Below are 22,828 nucleotides of genomic sequence, written 5' to 3' on the forward strand. Positions count from 1 at the left end.
ATAAAAAAAGTTAAAGTGTTTCTCGGGAATCGGTCGAGATTGAGCGAGATTCGAGAATTCCTCATACATTTTGTTCAACAAAAAGTGACTTTTCTTCACTGAAAATGAGGTTAAACCATCCCCTTGTTGAAAGTAAATCTTATAGAAAAAATCATACCTAACTCATATTAGCTATGTGCAGACGGAAAATGCATGTTGTCGCACTTTTCCTCACGCTTCACATTTGATGATTACATAAGCTGTCATTTTTTCCACGAAACGCTACAAAGTGTATGAAAAGAATTTCCCGTGGTAACATAAGAGAAAGTTTTCCAATTTTTTCATGTTTGTCAACAAATCAGATACAATATTTCGCAGATTTTCTCAGTAAAAGTATACACCTTCCGGCTTGAAAAAGACAATTTTGATATAAATTCTCATAAAGTGATGTGAGAGATTGAAAAAAATTCCATTATAAAAATTGCCCAAAAGATTGGAGATGAAAGCCATTTTTATATGTTCGAGTATCATTATATATCAACCAAAAAAAAAGAATTTCCATTTAACATTTGGCGAGATGGTAGGTATACATGGAAAGCAGTTTAAATTATTAAAATTAAAAACCATACACATAGAATGAGTTTAAATGAAATATTTATATATACACGGAAATATACAAACCAAAAGTTTTCCTCTTCAGCCGTAGAGTAATACGTAAGTGCGGCATACAGCTGAAGTGACACACTCTGAGGGGGTTGACATGAAATTCCTCTTTGCCCCGTCCCCATTTGTGTCTTTCTGCAAAATTATTTTTGTGAAAAAAAAATGGGAGAAAATAATGTGACACATTTGGGGTTGTGTATGAGAGGGAGACAACGCAAATGAATGGAAAATTATTTTCACATTGTGCTTTTTCGTTTTATTGCATGACCCCGCCTAACAATAGCCAAATGAGATGAGCCCTGAATTGTGGAACATAGAAGAGGAGACGTTTACGGCGGGGGGAGGTTGTGATGTAGAGGAGAGAGAATATATACAGTGGTGGTAGATAAAATGAATATTTTGGAAATGTAACACTTTAATTCCGGATATAACTCCACGATACATATCCGTTAGTGGTTTAGAAGCTTCCAAATGATGTGAGAAGATACTTAATACTTACATTTACCATACTCTCCCATATATATAGCATCAACCTCATACTATATATATTTATTTTCATTTGGTCAAGCAAGCAGCAAATACAGTGAAAATAGTTAATTACATAAACATTTTCATTTAGAGGAAAACCCCCAGTTCACCCAACGCAATTTAGCATGATACACACCCTCAAGGCATCCGTATGGGAAAGAGTGAGAACATTTTTGGGGGTGAAAAGGAGGGTTTGAAGTGAAAGGAGCGAAGAGGAGAAAATGGACCATAGGATATACAGTATGAGAAATTCCTAGAGCCTAGCTGGTGAGATCCCTCCAAGAGGATTATTATCCATTTCACTGAAAATTTATGTGAGCCCACTTTATTGTATTCATTCGAGCTTTTAATGGAGTAAATTGTACTGAGATGGAGTTTGTCGCACCATATAGCAAAATAACCGCATGGCCCACCCCGAAAAGTACTTTTTCTCACAGACAAATTTACAATTTATTATTCCATTATACTCATTCTCACCTGCCATTTTTATCCCCCTTTTTGCATTTAACTTGTAATATATCACGTCTCTCCTTTATAAATGTTCCTTCTCCTTTAACTCCTCGGGTAACGATGACAACTTTTGAGGCACATAAAACTTTACATAAATGTCTCTGTGAATTTATTTTATTTAAATTAACTACCTGAATTCTCATACTTTCACCAAATAGCACACAATCCCTTTGTAAGTTCCAATGAAAAGCCAACTCTCTATTACAAACTTTTGATTTTCCCTGCACACGATCAATGGACATTGTTCGCCGAAAAAGGAAAATGTCAAAAGTTCCAGTCATTTGAGCCGTGATTGCAATAAGTAATTACTTTCACAGTGCTGCAAAATAGACAAGAGCGGTTCGCTCTAAAGTAAAACTTTTCCATCAATTTGCATCCTCCGTCATCGTGCAAATGAAGAAGAGACGAAACTAAATTTAAGCGAATAAACAGAATTATTATTTTACATTGTGATGTACAAAGGCGTAGTCAGTGAGTGTGATCGGGTAACGAAATTTCCTTTAAAAGTTTAAGGACTTAGATTTTCTTCAGAAATAAAAAGAAAATATTATTTTTATGGTAAAACCGTTAAAAAAAGAAAAAATATTAAAAGAAACATCAAACGTTAGAAAAGAAATGTCAGATATTGAAATGAACATTAAATCTAATCACAAAATTAAATTAAAGAGAACGGTCAAATGTTAGAAAAGAAGCAATAAGCGTCAAAACGAACGTTTAATGTTAGGAAATAAATTTAGATGTCAAATTATAAAAGAATACGTCAAATGTAATAAAAGAAACGTCAAATTTTAAGAGAAAAAACATAAATTATCAGTCCTTAAAAATTCATATAGAGAAAAGAAAATCATTTTTCAATTTCTGATTTCTGACTACGCCCCTGATAATGTATTACTTATAGGCCCCCAAGCAATATATATATTGATGTTTCCGATCAATCTTATACTTTAATGGAGATATTAATATGCTCAATAAAACCTACTTACCTATATTCATAAAAAATATTATGTTACCGTTAAATTTAATTTAAGAATTCAAAGCATTTTATTTTAGGAAGAAGATTAGCTTTTTGAATGCCTTTTAAAAGCCTCACTGTGATATATAAAACAAGTCATTTATCTTAACGAATTTTCATTGAGTTTTAATTATTTGTTTTTATCTAATTCAATTTTTGGTTAAATTAAATTTTCTATTAGAAAATAAAAATTGATTTTAATTGCTTTTTATTTAATTTTTATTTGAACTCCAAAATTGTGTTTTTATTTGTTTTTCCATCACGAGTTTTCATTGGGTAATTAATAGTTTTAAATTGAATTTTGATTTTATTTAATTTTTATGATTGCATTTATTAAATTTGTTTTCATTGAATTCTGATTTGAATTTAATTTAACAGCTAAAAACAATTTTTTTTTATTCTAATTTTGGAGCTTTTTATACTACATAATATAGAATCATATATGTAGGCATATTGCAAGAATCTACATACTGTAATATCTACCTATGTATCTATTTTTCCGGAAAGATGTAAATTAAATAAGTTTTTCCGTTCTAAAGTGCTAAATATAGGTGTATCATTCTTAAGAATAAATGAAGGTTTAAGAACACAGTGTATATGGAAATTTGTTGGCATATTTCCCCCATTGTTAATTAACATAAAATATAAGGTGTTCTTATGGCAAATAAATTTTCACGTAGGAAAAGACACACCACACCGGTAGACGTGAATGGTGGAAGGAAATTTGTGTTAATAACGTTCAAGAGGATTAAACGATAAAATAGAGAGGATGGTGAAGTAATTTCACATGATTCTCAGGTGCAAAATTATAATTAGGACACGGAAGGGGGGGAGCGGGACGAGTGATCAAGTATTTGCGAAACTTACAGCCCATCAATGTTGATTTTAACTGTAATGACAAAAATATACTTACATACCACGTAATTATCTACCCAGAAACCCTTCAATCTTCCATCATAACTATTCAATATATACTCCATACATGGAAAACAATTTCCTGTAGTATGAAAGAGCCCTTCATTCTAGGAAGGCATCTCATCATGGAGATGCCTAAACCATATTATCCCAGCCATCTCTTTGGTGGATGACAACTTGAATCTATCGTATGTATATTTTGAAAGAGAATTTACCCTCTATTGCGAAGACTGTGTGGGGCGGGGGGTGGGGGCAATGTGCGTGTCTAATCACAACTTTCAACTCAACACGGCTATATAGATAATGAAAGTTTTGGGGCAAAATGTTTCAAGTGTGGGGAAATTTGTCAGACTTTCATTTTCGTGTTGTAGAAAATGCTTCACAAGGCAAATAAATTATTCAATTAAGGCAGCATGAAGGATTTTCATCTTGCTCAACTTTCACTCTCAATATCCACATTGTGGAAGACCTTAATAAGACGCACTTCCACAACTTTCTTGATTGACTTAATCCACATATACACACACGATCCTTCTCATGGTCCCCGCGAGCAAAATGAAATTACAACAAAACCTCCCCCACCACGGATGAATTATAAAATTAAATTCCTGAAGAAGAGAAAATTCACTTTTAAAATACAATGCTCAAAAATTCCTCGTAAAGCTACAAAGTTGCAGCACACATAGCATTTCTCACAGTCGTTTCCTTAACCCAATAAATGGTGAATGAAATTTCCCAATAATTGTGAAATTCAACAAAGTTGAGTTTAGAGAGGGAAATATTTAGGTCATCGATAGTGGCATGCGAGGAAATTGACGTTGGTGTAAGAAACAACAAGAGAATAGAAAATTATTTCTCAAAACGAAATGGCTTTTCTTCGTATTTTCATTCTTCTTCGTATACATTGGAGCTTTCCTCTCTTTTTAGCCCACAGAAATTCACAAATGAGCTCAAAGGAAAATAGATGAGGAAGAATGAAAATCCATTTAAAAGGTCATTAATCAAGGAGAAGAGTCATTTCTCAAAAAGTTCATTCACATAGAAATAGACCTTCACTCAACTGATGAAGGTGTGTATCTTGGACTGTATAGTAAAGGGACCTCAGGGAGTGAAGTGGAAATGATTCGTCTTAGTACCCTCAATCTACAGACATGCGTAAAATAGTACCCACAATGCTCTTTAACAACTAATTGTTATAAAATCATTGGTGTCATTCCCTCTGCTATTCCCAGACAAGTCTAGGTGCTCAACAATGGATAAGACTAACACTAATTCAATGAGATTGTTCAGTTAGACTTCTTTTTGGAATGCTGCAGCCATTGAAATTGGATTTTCATTACAATTTGCAGTGAAGAAACTTTCACTTCAGGAGAATTCTTTTAAATTACTCAAGCTACCGGATATCCGAGAAGACGTCCATCGAGACGTCTCTTGCACTTTTCTAATTACAAAGAAATAAATCACAATTAGAGCTTTAACTAAGCTCTATTTCGTGGAAAAGTTATTGTTTTAAAAGGATTAAATAAATATAAAGTGAATTTAAGGAGTTTCGCTCCCTTAAAAAAAATTCTTTCACACTTTCTTCATTATAAAAAAAATCCTGAAAGTTATGTGTCAAAAATCATATATTCAACTCGTTGTATACATAGCAAAGGATCCAAATGATGCTATAATATATAAACCCATCATATTTAGTCAAAATTCATAAAAACATCACGAACAAAAAAAACATATTCCAGGAAACGAAATGTCATGTTGTAGGTATCAGTAAAATACATAAACCAATAAATTAATCTCACGCAGAAAAACAGCAATTAAATTTTTCCCCTGAAACGACTTAATTAATCAAATAGCTATTTTTCGCCCAACATTTCCACGAATTGACTCTTGCGATGCTGTGTACTTTTGCTTCTTAATTGAATTTTCTCTGGGTAACTTCCACAGACCATAAACAACACACCCCAACCCTTTCGCTATGTATAGGGGAAAGATTACACTTGCAATTAGCAAGGAAACTCAATGGTTCGCAGGTTCCTCATTGCTGCAGAAATTCTCATTCCATTAATCACTTAACATTCACTTGTTAGTGTGCTATATACTTCGGAGTGAAATGTACAAATTATTTCGTAAATTAGCATTTTAATAGAGAAATCATTTTAAATTATCGCATTTACACCAATTAGCCCCAAGGATTCTCATGATGAAGTTGCTCTCTAGCAAATTGTTTCCAAAAGGAGCTTATAACATTTTTTTTCTGGCTTTCATCCTCAAAAGGATAAACTTTTCCTTCTTGCATCCTTCAAAAAGTATATGCGAGAAAAAAAACAGACTTCCTCAATTGATTTTTTTGTTCTCGTTATCCTTTTGCGTGGAAATGGTGTTTGTCGGCATTTTCTTTCGGGGTATATCTCGAAATTATGTAACAGGAAGAGAAAGGGGTGGTAGTTAAATCATGAGAGTAGAAGATGCGGAGAATCCAGGGGAATAGAGCGTGGAAAGTATGAAAAATGGAGTGAGAAATGGGAGGAAGTCGGGAAGGGAGAGAGGGGGATGAAAGTTGGTGAAAAATCTAAAATGGACCCCACAGAGAACAAACACACCCATTCAGCACTGTGGAAATCCCATTTCTAAGTCATGCAAATTTTTCCTGGCTACTACTGAGTTTACCAGGAAGTCATATGTAGTCGTGGAGGGGGGCTATGAAGGGGGTGTGGGTGGATGTCATCAAAAAAAAAAGCTAAAAAGGCACACATACACACTACACGTTCAATGGGTGGCTTTTTGTGTTGCAAAATTGAAAAATTATGGCTACCATCTGGCCTCACTTGCTTTATGGGGTTGGTACTGTGCGGCCCCTCTCTGGCAGATGGGCCAGGCCCGAGCATTTTCGGTTTTGTGTGCATTACGAATAAAAAAAAATTGGCGCACCGTCCACAGCAAAGCCATTGGCAAAAGAGATGCAACACCCCTCCGTTGGGGATTGCCGAGAAGATTGCAAATCCCACAGGGATGGTTACAATGCGGCGTGGTATGATAAAAATTTCCCACAAAACTCCCCGGCTCAACCATCCTGTATATATACGAAAAATATTGGACACAGTATCCCAGGCGGTGTCCACCCAGGGTCTTGTTCATAATGTTTGTCGATTAATTGCAAAAATGCATTACATCCACTCTCAATTTTACATGGTGCAAGACGGAAATTCCATTAGACACCATTTTCCTCACCATATGCTATATATAGCATGGATTTTTCAGACCCTATTTCATTCAACCCCAAAACAATTTTGCTTAGAGATGCACTTTTACCCAAACCACCCGCTCACATTGCTCCACCCCCCGCCCATTTATCTCGTTGAACGAAGCCATCGGAGTACACCACATTCCACAGACATTCTACATAGTAAAGCAATTCTTTCGAACGGGATATATAAGCTTATTAAAAGGAAATCACAATTCCACAAGCATCACACATACACAGAGTTGCGAAGGAATGCATGCGAAAGTTCAAAACTTCAATATATTGAGTATTTAGAAGAATTTACGAAACTTTTAATTTAACTAAGAGAGCTTATGTTGTACATGTGAAGAAAACTAATTGAATCCTTTAAATCTGGAGAACGAAGCTATTTGTTGCACTATATCTAATTTATTAAGCTAGCAGCTTAAGCTTTAATTTGCCGGAAGTGGTAGGATATATACTTTCGGATCAGCATATCAGCCTTTGACAAGCTTCAGTTTTTAAGGTAGGCCTAATTTTTTTTTTAACTAGACTTAAGTTTCTTAAATAAAACTTAATTATTTTTAAGGCTTTTCTATGTTTTTTTTAAGCCAAATTTAAGTTTTTTAATCTGTACTTAAAATTTTTAAGGGTATGTCAGACTGAATTGCGGCTGAAAAGCCTAATATTAAACCTTAAGTTTGGCCTAGAGTTCTAAGACAAACACGTGTAAGTTCATAAAAATGAAATATATCTTATTTGAAATTATGATCTAAATCATCCCCATATATGTATGTATTTATTGCTTCTTTTCAAAAGTCTAACTAATCCCATACTAGAGCAGGAAATTTCAAATAAATGATTAGAAAATAGAAAATTAGCTTCCGTCGAAAAAACCATTCAGTAGTCAAATGCATTAATTCAGCGGATAATTTCTCTTTTTTACATTTCTATTTTTTTATCTGCATGATTTGTTGGTGTAAATAAATAAATCTAGCAATTAAATATTGTTTTATGTATTGAACGAACAAATATATGTACATAAATACACATATAGATTTATGATGCAGAAATTATTCCGGATAACCGATCGGTAAATTATGACTTAATTTGCTTCCTATCCCAATGAATTTTTGTGCTTTTTCAACTGGAAAATTTTACTTTATTCTGCAAGCATTACTTCCAATTGATTTAATAAATTGACAAGTTTTTAAAAAGAAAAAATATATTTTAAGTAAATTTTTAAGTGAAGTAGATTATATGAATAATGCAATGAATTTGTGAAAAAGAGAATTAATAAATAAATAAACATTGAAACTGGAAAATGTAATAAAATTATTATTTAATATACTTTATTGGTTTTACACGAGTATTACTCAATAAAAATATAAAATATAATCAATTTATTAATAACGTCATTTCCATATTTCATTCATGCTTAATTCAGAAAATATTCAATTTTAATAATTCCAATAAATTTTATTATCAAAAAACGAGGTAAATTGTCGCTTCGCTCCAATTTACCTCGCCCTGCTTCGCGGGGATTTGTTGCGCTTCGCGCAAATTTTAATGAGAAAATAAATTTTGATGGTTTAAAGGTAGATTATGACTACTTATCAATCCCGAAAAAAAATTTGCAAAGAGAAGAAATCATTTTCATACAAAATTTCGGGCGCCAAATTCAAAAATTCGCAAAAAATACATGACTTTTATATGGGGGCTACATGAAGGGGGGCTTTGGGGGGAAATGGATACGGCCACTCGAAACCGCCTGATATAAGGAGCCTCTGTGCCAAATTTCATCACGATCGGTCAAACGGTGTAGATTTGTATAGCCGAACACGACGGAAGATTACCAACAAACAGACCTTTCTTTATTATATAGATAATAATATTACATCAATTAAAATCTCTGAAATTAATTTTTCATTTCATTCACTTCAAATTCACTCTTTTTGGGTTTATTTTTGTTTTAAAAATTATTAGTTTTTTTTTCCAATCTATGAACCACAACTCAGTTCTTTATTGACATAAGTTATAACTCATCTTTCCCTGAAGGAGAATTTGTGGATGGCAGGATATTTTTTGACAAGGCTGCAGGGAAAATGCGGGTCCTATCACAAATATAGCAACTCTGCCAAAAACAGCAACAAAATTTGACAAAAAAGGATCCACGGAAATAAATATTTTTCTCAGAGATATCACATATAGAGACATAATTGCAGGGAAGCGAAAGCTCTGATAGGATGGCTTGTATTCATAAATTATGTATAATACCCACTCATTCACATACTCGCGTGGAAACATTTTCAATATTTAATCTGCTGAAAAAGTTCTATCAGCTCTCACTGTAAATGAAATTCTTTTATATGCCAAATCCACTGCACGGTTAATGACAATGATTCGTGTGGATTTTATTTAATTTATCTCTGGATTTATTTTTGTAATTAGTAGGTATAATACAAAATGTGCTATTTGTATAACTAAAAATTAATATATTTTTTGTTTTAATTAGAGCTTATTAGTATCCGCATGGATTGACATCTAACAAATAACATAAATAAAATGAATTAAATAACAAAAAAAAATCAAATTAACGATAAAATGCAAATTTATGAAAAAAAAATTGATTTTGTTTATTTTAAGAACCATGAACAATGTAACTTATACAACTTTTTTTCTTTATGAAAATTAAGCTTTTTGATTGTGATTCTACCCTCTCTTTATATTCTTTTTGTTTTTTTAGCTACGAATTCATGTGGTATTGAAAAAAAACTTGGAGAATTTTTCGGCGAGGCTTTGTATAATAGAGAAATTATTATCTTTTGGAATGGAATTTTCTCCTTGACAGAGCAATATTTTGACCATATACAGCACAATATATAGGGGAGGGCGGGGCTATTTGTGTCAATTTGGATAAATCCTTATCTGCAGGATTCCCGAAAGACAAGAGAATTTCCTCGATAAGTCATTTTCATAGGAAATTTCCTGGTCTACAACTTTGTCTTAGACCATTTTTCTCTATCTACACGCGAAATATGAGTTTTCGAGCTTTTCCTGAACCCTTCCGCTTCTGACTTTTTTAAGAATCCGTCGACAAGTATTGTCACCAACGGGGGTAATTAAGTCGGTGGAATTTTCCGACATTTCCAAAGATTTTCCACCTGAGAGATTAGTTGTAGCTACTAACCAAACTCCTCACTTATTCATCCGCGGCAAGGAATTCCACTTTTCTATCCACTAAAACACAGAATTTTGGAATTTTCTCAACCCCTGCATTTTGCAACAAAAAGGTTAGAAAACATGTCAATATTTTGACGTTCCATATGATTTACATTGGTGACAAAATTAGCCCCACTCGACATGCGTTGATTTGAATAAATGTGCAGAAAAATCATTAAAAGTTAGTGAAAAATACACCTTGGCAACGTTTTCTGCATTGACCTAGCTTGTGGAAAAGACGGTGAGATTGGAAAATCGCTAAAAGAAAAGTGTCGGAAAATGAGTTTTTCTCAACACGCAAAACGTATTTTTGGAGGCCTCAAAATTTGTTTATTTTTTTATTCCTAAACTATTCATCGGATAATCCCCAAACTACAGTCAACTATTGAGGGTAGGTAGGACTTCTTATCATAATTTTTTCAGGTGCTTCCGATAAATAACTTAGGAGGAATTGCCATTTGAAAATTCCAGACTGTCACAAATAGCCCCGCTCTCCCCTATCGTTGAATTCCATAAATAGGGGAGACAATACAAGGGATGAAGGAAGCCCTGGAAAGGAGGAGGGGGAGGAAGCTGCACGCCTTCCATGTATGAAGAAGGAAAGACATTTATTGATTATTAAGTTGAATAGCACAAGAAGTGGAATTTTGATGGTTTTATGCTGAAACGGAAAATCCACCCTCTTGTCTTACGATCCTACCCTCCTCTGTATGGTACACCAAAACCATGTCATTAATTTATATTCAATTCATTAACATTTTAAGGGGAGTCTCTGCGCTCCCCCTCAGTGTGTTTGTTGAGATGTATTATACGAAGACAATATTCAAAGTAGCTCTTCCTTACCGAGAATATCAGCGTTGTACCACCATAAATAAATGCTGAGGCTTCGCAACCCCAAAGTGAATTATTCTTGATTAATCATTTGGCTAAAGCTGCCAGAGTTAAGATGTGATCATCTTGAATATCATCCGTCCCAATATTGGAGACAACGACGAGTTTGTTGTGACCCCAAAAGTCATAAAATGGCTCCCAAGAGCTCAACTCTTCAAGATAACGACAGACCCATGCAAACCTAAGGGGTACAGTTGAGGACACGAGACACCCATATTACCCAAATTTCCTCATAGTTTTGCTGAAAATTTATATATGAAATTTTCATCATGAGTCTCCTGGACTTTTGGGGGAGAGCCATATGATTAAAATTCTCCTGACATACACCTATTGACAAGTTATGCAAAGGACCTTCCCATATAGTAGCTTTAAGCATAGCCATACTGCCGAAGCACAACTCAAAGCCACAAATTTCACATTCATAGAATTTTGCAGTGAGAAACTAATGACATGATGATGCATACAACATCTCTTAACTTATTTATGTAGGTATGTTGTACCACTAAGACATACCGAAATCTTGTCAAAATACAATTTGAGATTTACACGCTTCTACAGCCCTCGTCCTCGACACTTTGGGGATTTATCTATCAAGTTATACTCGAGAATGGATTCTCAACTCAATCCAATAAGCATTTCCACTCAATTATTTCTCTCTCAATTTGAAATTGAATGAAAATTCATACTCCCGCCCACACTCTTCCACCGCACATGATACATATATTTATAAGAGAAACCCTTAATGGAAGCTAAACTAAATGCTATGTAAGCGATGCGAGAATTGAAAATCCATCTATTAGTGGATTAAGTGTTGGGTGAACAGAGAAAAAAACACACAGCATTGTGAACCAATCAACAGTTTGGAAACTGTTACATAGCTAGAGAAAATGCACACTCAAGAGCAATTTTCTCTCGCATATATAGCACAAAAGTCAAAAAAATGCATTAGAATGCAGACTATGCACAATTTACATTCATAAATGCTTTTCAGCACGAAATCATCCATAATCCAACATTTCATTCACTTCTATTCCCAACTTCTATTTTCAAATCCTATATAGTTTTGCTCTACTTTTAGAAAATACATTTCACTACATAAACCAAAAAAAATTCCTTAACAGTTATTCAATTAAGAAAATCAAATTTATAATTTTGATTCGGACATTTTATAAATTAAAAATTGATATGGAATGGTTCAAGTTTGAATATTCCGGATTGAATCATAAAGAGAAGAAATTGCAAAAACAATTTGTAAATGGAAATAAAAATTCAGAATAAAAGAAGAGAAACAAATTAAATTTTTATGTTGATTTAAAATTAATTCAACTTGTGCTTTTATCTTTGTTCTTAAATAAAAATCCAATAAATAGTCTATTTCTAGACAAATATTGGCAATAAAACAATGAAAAATCAAAGAGTCAGAAAAAAAATCAATAAAATAAAATTTAATTATTCAAATAAATGTTCAGACTTTTTAATTTTCGATAGAAAAAGTTATCTCCACTTTGTTCTAATTCAATTTACTATTTCTTGTTCGTTTTTTTTAGCTCAATATCAATTTGTATTCTTTTCAATAAAATATATCTTTCAATAGCAAGAATATTAGAGATATTTGATTAAAAAAATTTTTTTTCTCTTTTTAAATATTTCAAAAGAATAGAATTTCTTCACTCACTGTCAGTTAAAATGGTAGAAAAGTTTCTCTTTTCTACAAATTGTGAATATAATTATAGTTTTTTGTTTTATTTAGAGTAGAACAATTTAGAAATTCTTATTTTATTTTTAAATCTTATTAAAAATAAACAATTAGGTACCTACTTGTATAGCTCTTAAAAGCTCTTAAAGTTCTTATTTCAAAGTCCTAAAATCATCTTCAATGTCTTCAACAATTAATTTACAATTATTCAAAGAGAAAATGAGAATTTTTGCATCAATCTCCATATTATCAAAGATTTTTATAATCTTACTCATTTTTGCAGAACAATGAATATAAGCTTTCAAATCTTCTAACTTCCTTAATCAGACACTCAGAACTGAATTTACATTAGTTAGGAAAAAGGGATAATTTAGAAGAATTTAATTTGACAACTCCCCAAATTAAGTAGACTCCTTCCTATTATCAGTATTATTATGTACATACGTAAATTGAATTAATTTCATTGAAGATGCTCTTGTGTGTAAACTGGTTGCCCTCTATTCTCTTCGTGGTTTGTTGCACTTTAACTCCTCGACCAAATACTTTACCAGGAATTCCCAGGCAACCCCCAAGCAGCAAGTTATTGTAGTGTGAAGGGAAAAAAAAATAAGGGAAGTAAAGCTCCATACACATATCGATCTATATATGTAGTGTAGTAGATAACAAGAAGCACGCAACGCCACCGACAGCCCCCACTTTGCCTAATCATCAATTATCCCCTCAGATTACAATATTGATAGTTCAGAAGTCATTCCCCCCATTTTTCTTACCCCACCGCCAATCCCATAAAGGGAGTCAAGCCCTTGAGTAATCCTTTCTCTACGTCTTTTCGCCAAATTAACCTCACCCCCTCCTTGCATCCGTTCGCAACCGCAAATCATGTAAACAGAGACGATCTCACCCTCCCCCGCCAGTCCCTCAGCGTAAGCATGAGGGGTTGAGCACACGGAGGAACTTCCAACCCCTAGCGAGAGTCACACACAAAGTGTTTCTCAAGGAGACCATTCTTTTGCACTGCTATTTCAGTCCTCTCTCGAGCCACCTTATTGTTAATTAAAGGGTCGCGTGACTGCCACCAATAAAGCCACAATCTCAACAGAGACGCTAAAATATGCTTTATTTTCGCCTCTGGAGGTCTTCGTGAGACACCCCAAAAAACTAAAACATAACACTTTATTTCTTTTTTTTTACTTTAGTTTCGCTATTCCTCCATTTAATGTGCGATGTGCATTTACGTGGTTAGCTGCAATTCCTCTCCCCCACCCACCCATTCGACAGACGAAGAGAGAAAATTATCCATACAACAACATACCACCTTATTGAGCAAATTGATGTGTTGGGAAAAGTTGTGAAATTTATAGAAAAGATAAAAAACTACACAACATTAGTTTGTTTGTATATAATAAATATGAAAAAGTATATAAAAAGAAAAGTTCAATACATGGAATGAAAAGAAAACTAATAAACATTTAGTAGCGAAAGTTTTATTCATGTTCCAGGGATTAGAAATATGGATTTTCTTTAAGTTTAGAAAAGCTTTTCATGTAAAAAACTAATAATTTGTGCTCATACCCAGTTTAAGCTGGATCTGATGACTTAATTTGCAATTTATTACACAAAATCTTTGCTATCCTTTCCAAGAAATAAACAGAGCTAAAAATTATGAATCATAAGGATATTTATACATATTTTGCATAATCTTGCTGTGATTAAGAGAAAAATGATTCCTCTTTAAAAAAAAGAAAATATTTTGTGATAATAAAATTTGAAAAAATGCTATAACAACATCCAATTACCTCATAAATAAAATCCCCGTGAACGTTAATTTTTTTGCCATAGGATATACCTTTTGCTTCCGCCAACAAAATGCCGCAATTATTTCAATCAATTGCTTCTCGTGTTTGGGAAAAATTTCCCCGTGATCACCAAAAGGAAGTTTTGTGAGAGAACAAAAATGAAAATTTATGTTTTCTGTATTTTCTCGCAACATTTTCAATTTTTTTTTCAACAGACAATTTCTCTTTTATTAATTTACATTCTCAGTGGTAGTTGGGGTGTCGGAGTCATCCTCCCTGAGTGCCTTCTCCACAAGTTCCGCCAATTCTGGGGGGAGCTCCTCGAGCTTTTCCTCACAATCCACCACAGATTCCTGTTCGGACGTCGAAAGATCCCCCTCATCGTCACTCACATCGATTTCTTCGTCATTAGAAACAGACGTGGATGCCGAGGAGGATGGATTTATGGAATTCGCCAAGACACCTTCCAAATCTTTGTCAACATTTGACGCAGAATACCCATTTAGGAGTAATTCGGACGGTGATGCTGTCCAACTTGTTTGCTCCAATCTGTGCTCCAGTTCAGCAATTCTCAGTGCAAGGATTTTATTGGCTTTCTTCTGATGCGTCAGGGCGAGGGTTTTGTCATTCACATTGTCCAACAGAGCAAGGCAGAGTGATTTCAAATCTGCTATTGTAGCCGCTTTATTTGGTAACTCAGCATCAGTTCCTCGCTCCAGGAGAACTTTCACTGTAAACACCAACATGAACGCATAAATACAATCTCCCCGGGATCACCCAACAGTCGAGCTGGAACCCAACAAAAACCCATTTCTGGGGTATGTACTAATGAATGATTTGTGGTGTGGAAATCCAAACACCAAGCAAAAGCTTTGGAAAGCTGAACCACCAAATGGTTTTCCATGACCACACACAACGCAGAAAATCGGATAAATAAAAAATGTTTTCATGTGAAACAAAAAATCTCCTGCAAATACCTTGTTTGTGAGACATTATCATATCGCTGTTGCTCCCACCGAGCTTCACAATGCCCTTTTTGTTTCTCTTCATCTCCAGCATAGCCTGCGTGCAAAAATGAAATCCGTGAAAATATTTGCATAGTTACACTATGCAGAAAAAGCAACATTTCCATCAAATATTGATTGGGAAAATATTCTTGACGCGTATTAACGGGATTTTCCCATCAACTCCAATAACATTCAAGCAAAGATGAATGAAAGGTAATATAAAATATGTATGTACTATCATGAAATATCCGCAAAACATCGCTCATTGGAAATAAAATGGCACAAAGAATTAATTCTTAATTAAACCACTTCCAAGAAATAATTTCGCACCATCCTCACAAGGTATATTTGCTTAATAAATTATTCTCTTGGTTCGTCTCTTGGTTTTCAGTAAACTTTGAGACTTACACATCGCTCTGAAATGCGATTTCTAATTTATCTGGGGCACTTTGAGGAAAACCTTTCCATTTAAACTATTTATTCCCTTTAGCCATAATCATGGAGAAGTCCGAAATAAACTCGAGAGCTTTAAAAATTAAAAAAAACTTATTTTTTAATTTAATTTTTTATTTTTTTTATTTACTCATTTTTTTTTAATTTCTTTTTTTTAGATGGGTCAGAGTTTTTTTTTAAACTAGGCCAAAGTCTTATAAAGCTTGACCTAATTGTAAGTTTTCTAAGCTAAACCATTTTTTTTTCAAGATAGAACTTTTTTTTAGGTTAAAAGCTTTACAATTGTTTTAATGTTTTTATAATATGTAATTTAAGGCTAAAATAAACTTTCCCTGAAAGACTTTTTCAATTAAAAAATCATAAAAATGAAGAAAATATGAAAGAATAAGAAATACAAGAATAAGGCTCAATCTATAATTCTAAGAAACTAGAACTTTTGTCAGTTCATGAAGCTAGAATTTTTATCAAATCTGAAAATTTAAGAAATACGAATTACTTTCATATAAAAATCATAAAAAGACTTAAGAATTCTTTTTTATTTAGAAATTGCTTAGGATTTTTTTTTAATTTCAAAAGAGCAGAAAATGAAAAAGAATTTTAGCTTTAATTTTTAAAGAGTTTAAAGCTATCACCATTTTCTTTCAGGAGATGCATGTTATTAAATCTTACTCAGATTAGAAGCTTTATATCTTCCTCATTCCACATAAAATTTAAACTAAAAATTCCTCTTTGTTGGCAGTTCAAGTCTCCCAACATAGCTTAGATAAGCTAACTGAAGCTTATCGCCAATTTTTTTAAAGCGCCCAAACTTTCGTTTATTCAACTTTGAACCGCATTTAATACCAAAATAAATCAAAAATCAACGGACTTTTGACACGGAGATAGCACAAAAATTCCTCATTTGAAACATTTTATCTTGATCTTTATTTGGACGATTTGGACGAGCACTAGGGGAGCTCGTGAATGGGTGCCTCTGTGAGGGAGACAATCCAATCACGATGGGAAGATACACGAGCATGAATATCTGGCACAAGTCCACACTGAACACTCCAACTCATGACGCCAATCACGGAATTTCCAACGATAACCGGACCCCCAGTATCCCCCATACACATTCCCTCGCCAAAACGAGAGGACGTGCAAATGGTGTTGTCGTGAATGAATGCTCGCTGTGCCAGGGCATGCCTTGAGCGGCAATCAGCCGGTGTAACCGTCACTGTGGATTGCCACTGAAGGATTTCTGCAGCACTTCCGGGATTTGTGGTGAGTCCCCATCCCGCGATGGTAGCTGTGATTCCTCCGGATATTTCAGCTTCTCCCAGAGAAATTGGCTGAATGTTCGGGGTCCAGAAGAAGGGTGTTGTGACCAAAATCAATGAGACATCATTCGCCATGAGAGCAAAACTGAAATTGGGGTGCGTAAAAATGCGTGAACTGCGGAACACCAATCCCCCTGTGGTGCGAATGTGACTTCCAGCAACGATATTAATTGCATCCTGATCACGACCCATCATACAGTGGCCAGATGTTAGCACCCATCGCTCATTGAGGATACTTCCACCGCAGAAGTGGCTATTGAGGAGTGTTCTCAGTGAAACAACAAATGGGAATTGCCCTGCAACTGCATCTGTTCCCCCAAGAATTCTACCACTGAAGAGAGCTGCAAAAAAATAATTCCATTTAAGTACCTTTCTGAGAAAAAGAAAATTCTGTATTCTTCCTTGCAGAAACTTACGTGATGCAGAAATTCCAGTGAGAGAGACACTCAGAAGTGCAATCAAATATATTGTTAACTTCATTTTTTCCACAGAAATAAACTCATCTGAATCAATTTCAAACACTTTATACTACTTCGCCGTAGGTCCAGAGAGACATCTTATCGTTGGAAAAAAAATCCCACTTATGAATGATTGACTTGCGATAGGACGTTCTTTGATAAAAATTTACGTCTCACCGTCTCACCAATTGTTTTTAACACCTTTAACACACGCTTTACTTCATACCTTCATATACATCGTAATGTACAAAAATAAAGATGAATTAAAACAATTGAACGTAAAGAAAATTCCATTATCTTACGTAGCTTATTAAATCATAGTTAATTTGATCACTAAGGCTGCATTCAGCCCTTCCGATCGGCAAGTCGACCGGTCGATGAGGAATAGACGATTGGCCGATGAGGAAGAGACGATTGGCCGATGAGGAAATGACGATCGGTAAATAGTGCAAATAATATCATTTTTTTGGTATTATTTGGCCGAATTTGCCTGAAATTCGCATTTGCTAAGACCTTATAAAGATTAGCAAAGCGTTCTGTAATAGAATTTGCAAAAATAATTGATATTTTAAGAAAAACTATTCCTGTCAAAAAAGTCAGCCGATCGGAAAGTGCTGCACTTTCCGATCGGCTGACTTTTTTGACAGGAATATTTTTTCTTAAAATATCAATTATTTTTGCAAATTCTATTACAGAACGCTTTGCTAATCTTTATAAGGTCTTAGCAAATGCGAATTTCAGGCAAATTCGGCCAAATAATACCAAAAAAATGATATTATTTGCACTATTTACCGATCGTCATTTCCTCATCGGCCAATCGTCTCTTCCTCATCGGCCAATCGTCTATTCCTCATCGACCGGTCGACTTGCCGATCGGAAGGGCTGAATGCAGCCTAATAGAAAAGAAATGATAAAAACGTCAAACGTTAAAAAATGAATGTCAAAAGTTTGGAAAAAAACGTCAAACTTTATGTAAAAAACACTTTACAAAAATAATGTCAAATGTTTAAAAAGAAAGGCTGAACGTTTGAAAATAAACGTCAAACAATAGAAAACATTGCATTTTAAGTGGTACACAGAAGCTGTGCTATTCTTTTCTTCGTAAGAATCACAGCTAAAAAGAAACTTCAAATGTTAGAAAATAACATGAATTAAAAAAATCTATTAAACAACTGCCTAACTTTATGAAGTAAACGTCAAGTGTCAAAACAAATGTCAAATATTAGAAATGTAAGACAATTAATAAGAAAAGTCATACGTTAGAAAAGACAATTAATTAATACTGAAATTACCGAAACAAACTGTCAAAATTACTAATTCATTTTTACCAATTTTTAACGTCCTTTAATTGAATTTAAAAAAAAACAATTTGTTTTCTATATAAAAAAATATATTTTAAAATCCTTTACTAAAGCTCTAAAAGCTTACAAAAAATGATCAAGAATCGTTAGGTAATACTCTCATCATCGATCAAGAATTAAATCACCCTCAAGTATTTAAAACAAAGAGTAAACCAAAAAGTTTAATTAGGTTTAATAAATCAATTTTTAATTAAGTATTTTTTGTATTAAAAATTAATTATTATTTATGAAAACATTACTCCTTCCCTCTTAACAAATAGCATTTCTGTGAAACTGTTGGGAAACTTTTTTTTCCTAAACTTAAATTTATTTTTGATCCATTAAACCAAACATTTAAAAACCAATTTTGATGTTCCCCCAAAAAAAAACTGATGAAAATTGATTTTTTAACCTTTGGAATGCGGAGGCCCTGGTAGTTACGTAGAATGCGAAGGTGGGGTCGTTGAACGACCCCAAAAAGAAGGCCAATTTTCTCCCAAATTATACAACCTGGAGTTGTCGGGTTAGTGCCTATAGATTCCTTATATAGTCCTCTTGCACCCTACACCACAAATTCGCTACCCTAAAACACTTAAAAAGAGATATTAGGGAAAAACATTTTTCACTCATTTTTCACAATTTCTTTTTGAGAAATTTGCCAAGAAAGTTAACCCCAACTGCAATTTTTTTTCACTCTTCCCCACATTCCCCTCACTTCCCGTAACGTGATAAATGGCAATATTTCTTGAATATTCTTTATTGTTTTGCACATTTACATGCTTCTAATTATGTTTTATGTTGTTTATGCTCTAAGAAATTTTCCACAGAATGACCGTTACACCAATTTTTGAATTCCCTTCTTTTACATTTTTCTTAATAACTTTTCTTGTGGTGGTCGGATTGAGCTGAAATTTTTACACAACCTCCTCAGATAACCAAGGAACTTATTTCCAAAAGATGGGAACGCTATCTTTTATATTTATTGAGTTATAGCACGAAATATAGCGCTGGGGTCGTTCAACGACCCCGCTCCGCATTCCAAGGGTTAAAATCATAAAAAAGTGTTTCAATTAATTTACAATCTATTACAATGAAAAACGATTGATAAATATATTGCAAAAATACGTTGGAAAAGCTCAGACAAAGCTTCCAAAGTACCCCCTTGTGCCACTTTTAACATCAATGAGCGCATGTGTTTGGAAGGGAAATCCTGGAGTTTTCTTAGAGAATTGCAAGGAAATGAGGAGGAAATTGAACATCTTACCTTATATTTGTTGAGCGAGTGCTGCACGAGCTCCAACTCATTTTCCACGTTTTTCAGTCTCTCCTGCAAATATTTGTTCTCCCGCACAAGTGAATCAATATCGAGAACCTTGATTTGAGATTCATTCCCCTTGAGAGCCACCGACAGCTCATGATTCAGTCGATGAACCTTGCACTTGAAGGCATCTCGTTCTGTGACAACTTCCTCCTTCTCATCCAGCAGTGACCGGAAATCGTATTTTAGCTGAGCGTTCTGCGAAAGAATAAATCAGATATTCCATCAAGTTTGAAATAAAAATCAATTTAAGAATTTTTCCTTTCAATTTTCTTACTTTTTTCTTGAGATCCTCCAGTTGAGCAATGAATTGGGATTTCTCTTCATTCCATTCGGCACGAGGTGAATCCTCCTGTCCACTGAGACTACCATTCTGACACTTTTCGCACACCCTGCACTTCCGCTCTCGCAGCACCCTAATGTCCCCCTCCTTCTCTGACAAACTCTGCCTCAGGGACTCGAGTTCCGTCGTCAGAGCTGTATTCCTCTCACGCAGGTCATTCACAATAGCTGCCACGCTGGATCTCTCAGTGAACTCAACGGTTCCGGATTCGCCGGAATTTAGACTCTTCTTGATGGCTGTGTAGCGGATTTGCAGTGTTTCCGCCATCAATTTGAACTGATCCCTCTCAGTGCGAAAACGCTCCAGCTCCTTTCGCATAATCTTCAATGCCTCAACTTTGCTCTGGAGCTTCCGATGGAGGGCAGAATGCTGCAAAATCATGGAAATCTCATCAAATAAATTGAGAATCCTTCCAGCAGTGACCTCAATGAACTCACTTCAATGTTGTAGTTCTCCATATGCTCGTCGAGAAACTTAACTCTTCCACCACTGCTCTGCTCCATTATTTGACGATCCTATCCTATTTTGGGGGATCACAGAAAAGAAAGGAAGTGCACTGTACCCTAAGGAATTTTATTCAAAGAAGCCCCTTTTCTCTTTTTATTTTATCCTGCACCACAAAATTTTTGGTCATGAGTATGACAACATCAGAAGCACCTGCTGTGGAACGTGTGGATGGCACGTCGGCGCAGAAGGTCTTCCTCATTCTCAGAGTTTGGCGGCTTCCAGAGACCGTTGGCCGTATTTGTAGATAAATTTGTGATGTTCCGTGAAAGCAGGATCGAGCTTCTTCTTCACACGGTCAAACCATGCTGTGAGCTTTGGTCGGGAATCAAGAGGATTGAAGCCACAAATTCCTGGAAGAAAAAAGAACATTCTTTTACATTTACTTTTTTCAGATTTTTTAGAAGAAAATTGAATAAAGTCCTTTTATGTAAAACAACCAAATAATTTCAAAATAACAACCTGAAGCATTAAAATTATTCGCAAGAGAGCATGCAACAGAGTCTCTCAGCCTCTCAACACAGCAACATAAATTATGTACTCACTCGGTTGCTCAATGTCGCATGCTGCAAAAACATCAGCAATTGTAAACTGTTCCCCGGCAATGTAGGAATTGCATTTCAACCAGGTATTCTCCATGATGTCCAATGTGTTGTTCAGCTGAGCCTCCAACTTCCGCACTTCCGCCACATCCGGCTTCTCCCCCGTCATCAAGGGATTCCGCCACAATGTGAAGAAGTACAATCCGGAACTTATGCGAATGTTTGTGTGTGTCCACTCCAGGTACTCATCCACAAGTGCCTGTGCCTGGGAATCCTCTGGATACCAGAAATCATCAAATCCTCTTGTCTTCTTGACATACCGCACTATGGCTACACTCTCAGACAACCGGAACCCGTCATCATTGATGCACGGAAGCTTTGGGAATCTACTCACTTCCTTGTTGTACTTCTCCGTGAGATGTTCTCCTGAAATGCAAGATTTATGTTCAGTGATGCCCAAGCTCCGTGGATGGATGACTTACCTTTCCGGAGGGCTACAGCAATGGGTTCCACGGGAATATTTGCAACCCGGAAGAATGTTATGAGTGCCCGGGAAGGTGGAGAGAGGAGGTCGTAGTAAAATTTGAAAGCAACCCCCGACATTTCTGGAAAATTCGCGATTTTTCCGGCTAAATGAGCTTTGAACCCTGTTGCTTTTGGCTGTGTTGATAAACAGGTGCACTATCACCACTATCACACACCTGAAAGCTATTAATAAGATGACGAACTTGATGATTAATTTTGTCGTTTGAAAAGCTTAATTAATTAATTAAAATCTCTATTTATTTTCACAGAATTATCTTTATTAGGAAATGTTATTTATGATTTTTTTATGTTGACATTCTTGTGAGCATAATTTCTCAGCAAGAGACCGCCGAGGTGTTGTCCAGGTTGTTGAGTTTGGGATTTTCCTGCTCAATAAAAATTCCAGAAGCTTTGGAGAATTTTTTAGGGATCTTCTGTAATTTTTTAAATAACAGGATCAACGGATTAATCATGAAATGATCCTGAAATCCCTGAAATATTATTTTTTAAGATCAGAAACTTCTCAGCACCTGAAATAGCAGATCTTGTGGAACGTGCTGACATTCTCTGCAGAGACTCAACACTTC

The 22,828-nt window shown here is 34.8% G+C and overlaps 3 protein-coding genes across 3 annotated transcripts in view; all 3 read right to left on the reverse strand.

Moving 5' to 3' along the window:
- LOC129792487 (STAM-binding protein-like A) overlaps positions 1-22,828 on the reverse strand; it is a 781,560-nt gene that overhangs the window by 467,077 nt on the left and 291,655 nt on the right. The gene's annotated exons all lie outside the window — the stretch shown is intronic.
- Positions 14,619-21,204, reverse strand: LOC129792353 (coiled-coil domain-containing protein 149). The gene is made up of 5 exons (XM_055831275.1): positions 21,108-21,204; positions 20,605-21,039; positions 20,274-20,525; positions 15,410-15,494; positions 14,619-15,162 (listed from the first exon to the last, which is right to left on the reverse strand). Exons 1-5 carry the CDS (start codon positions 21,171-21,173, stop codon positions 14,663-14,665), a joined length of 1,338 nt encoding a protein of 445 aa, XP_055687250.1. The 5' UTR covers positions 21,174-21,204; the 3' UTR covers positions 14,619-14,662.
- Positions 21,223-22,565, reverse strand: LOC129792704 (glutathione S-transferase theta-1-like). The gene is made up of 3 exons (XM_055832026.1): positions 22,199-22,565; positions 21,720-22,142; positions 21,223-21,527 (listed from the first exon to the last, which is right to left on the reverse strand). The coding sequence occupies exons 1-3, from the start codon at positions 22,317-22,319 to the stop codon at positions 21,379-21,381; spliced, it is 693 nt and encodes a 230-aa protein (XP_055688001.1). The 5' UTR covers positions 22,320-22,565; the 3' UTR covers positions 21,223-21,378.

This window comes from Lutzomyia longipalpis, chromosome 1 (genome assembly GCF_024334085.1).
Source record: "Lutzomyia longipalpis isolate SR_M1_2022 chromosome 1, ASM2433408v1".
Classification (NCBI taxonomy): Eukaryota; Metazoa; Arthropoda; class Insecta; order Diptera; family Psychodidae; genus Lutzomyia; species Lutzomyia longipalpis.

Bases quoted from the DNA above. Each gene is read 5' to 3' on its own strand.
- LOC129792353 (XM_055831275.1), bottom strand. From the start codon at position 21,173: ATGGAGCAGAGCAGTGGTGGAAGAGTTAAGTTTCTCGACGAGCATATG. The intron at 21,040-21,107 runs GTGAGTTCATTG...ATGATTTTGCAG, and splicing joins TGGAGAACTACAACATTGAA to CATTCTGCCCTCCATCGGAA. The intron at 20,526-20,604 runs GTAAGAAAATTG...ATTCTTTCGCAG, and splicing joins TGGAGGATCTCAAGAAAAAA to AACGCTCAGCTAAAATACGA.
- LOC129792704 (XM_055832026.1), bottom strand. From the start codon at position 22,319: ATGTCGGGGGTTGCTTTCAAATTTTACTACGACCTCCTCTCTCCACCT. The intron at 22,143-22,198 runs GTAAGTCATCCA...CTTGCATTTCAG, and splicing joins TGCTGTAGCCCTCCGGAAAG to GAGAACATCTCACGGAGAAG. The intron at 21,528-21,719 runs GTGAGTACATAA...TTTTTCTTCCAG, and splicing joins ATGCGACATTGAGCAACCGA to GAATTTGTGGCTTCAATCCT.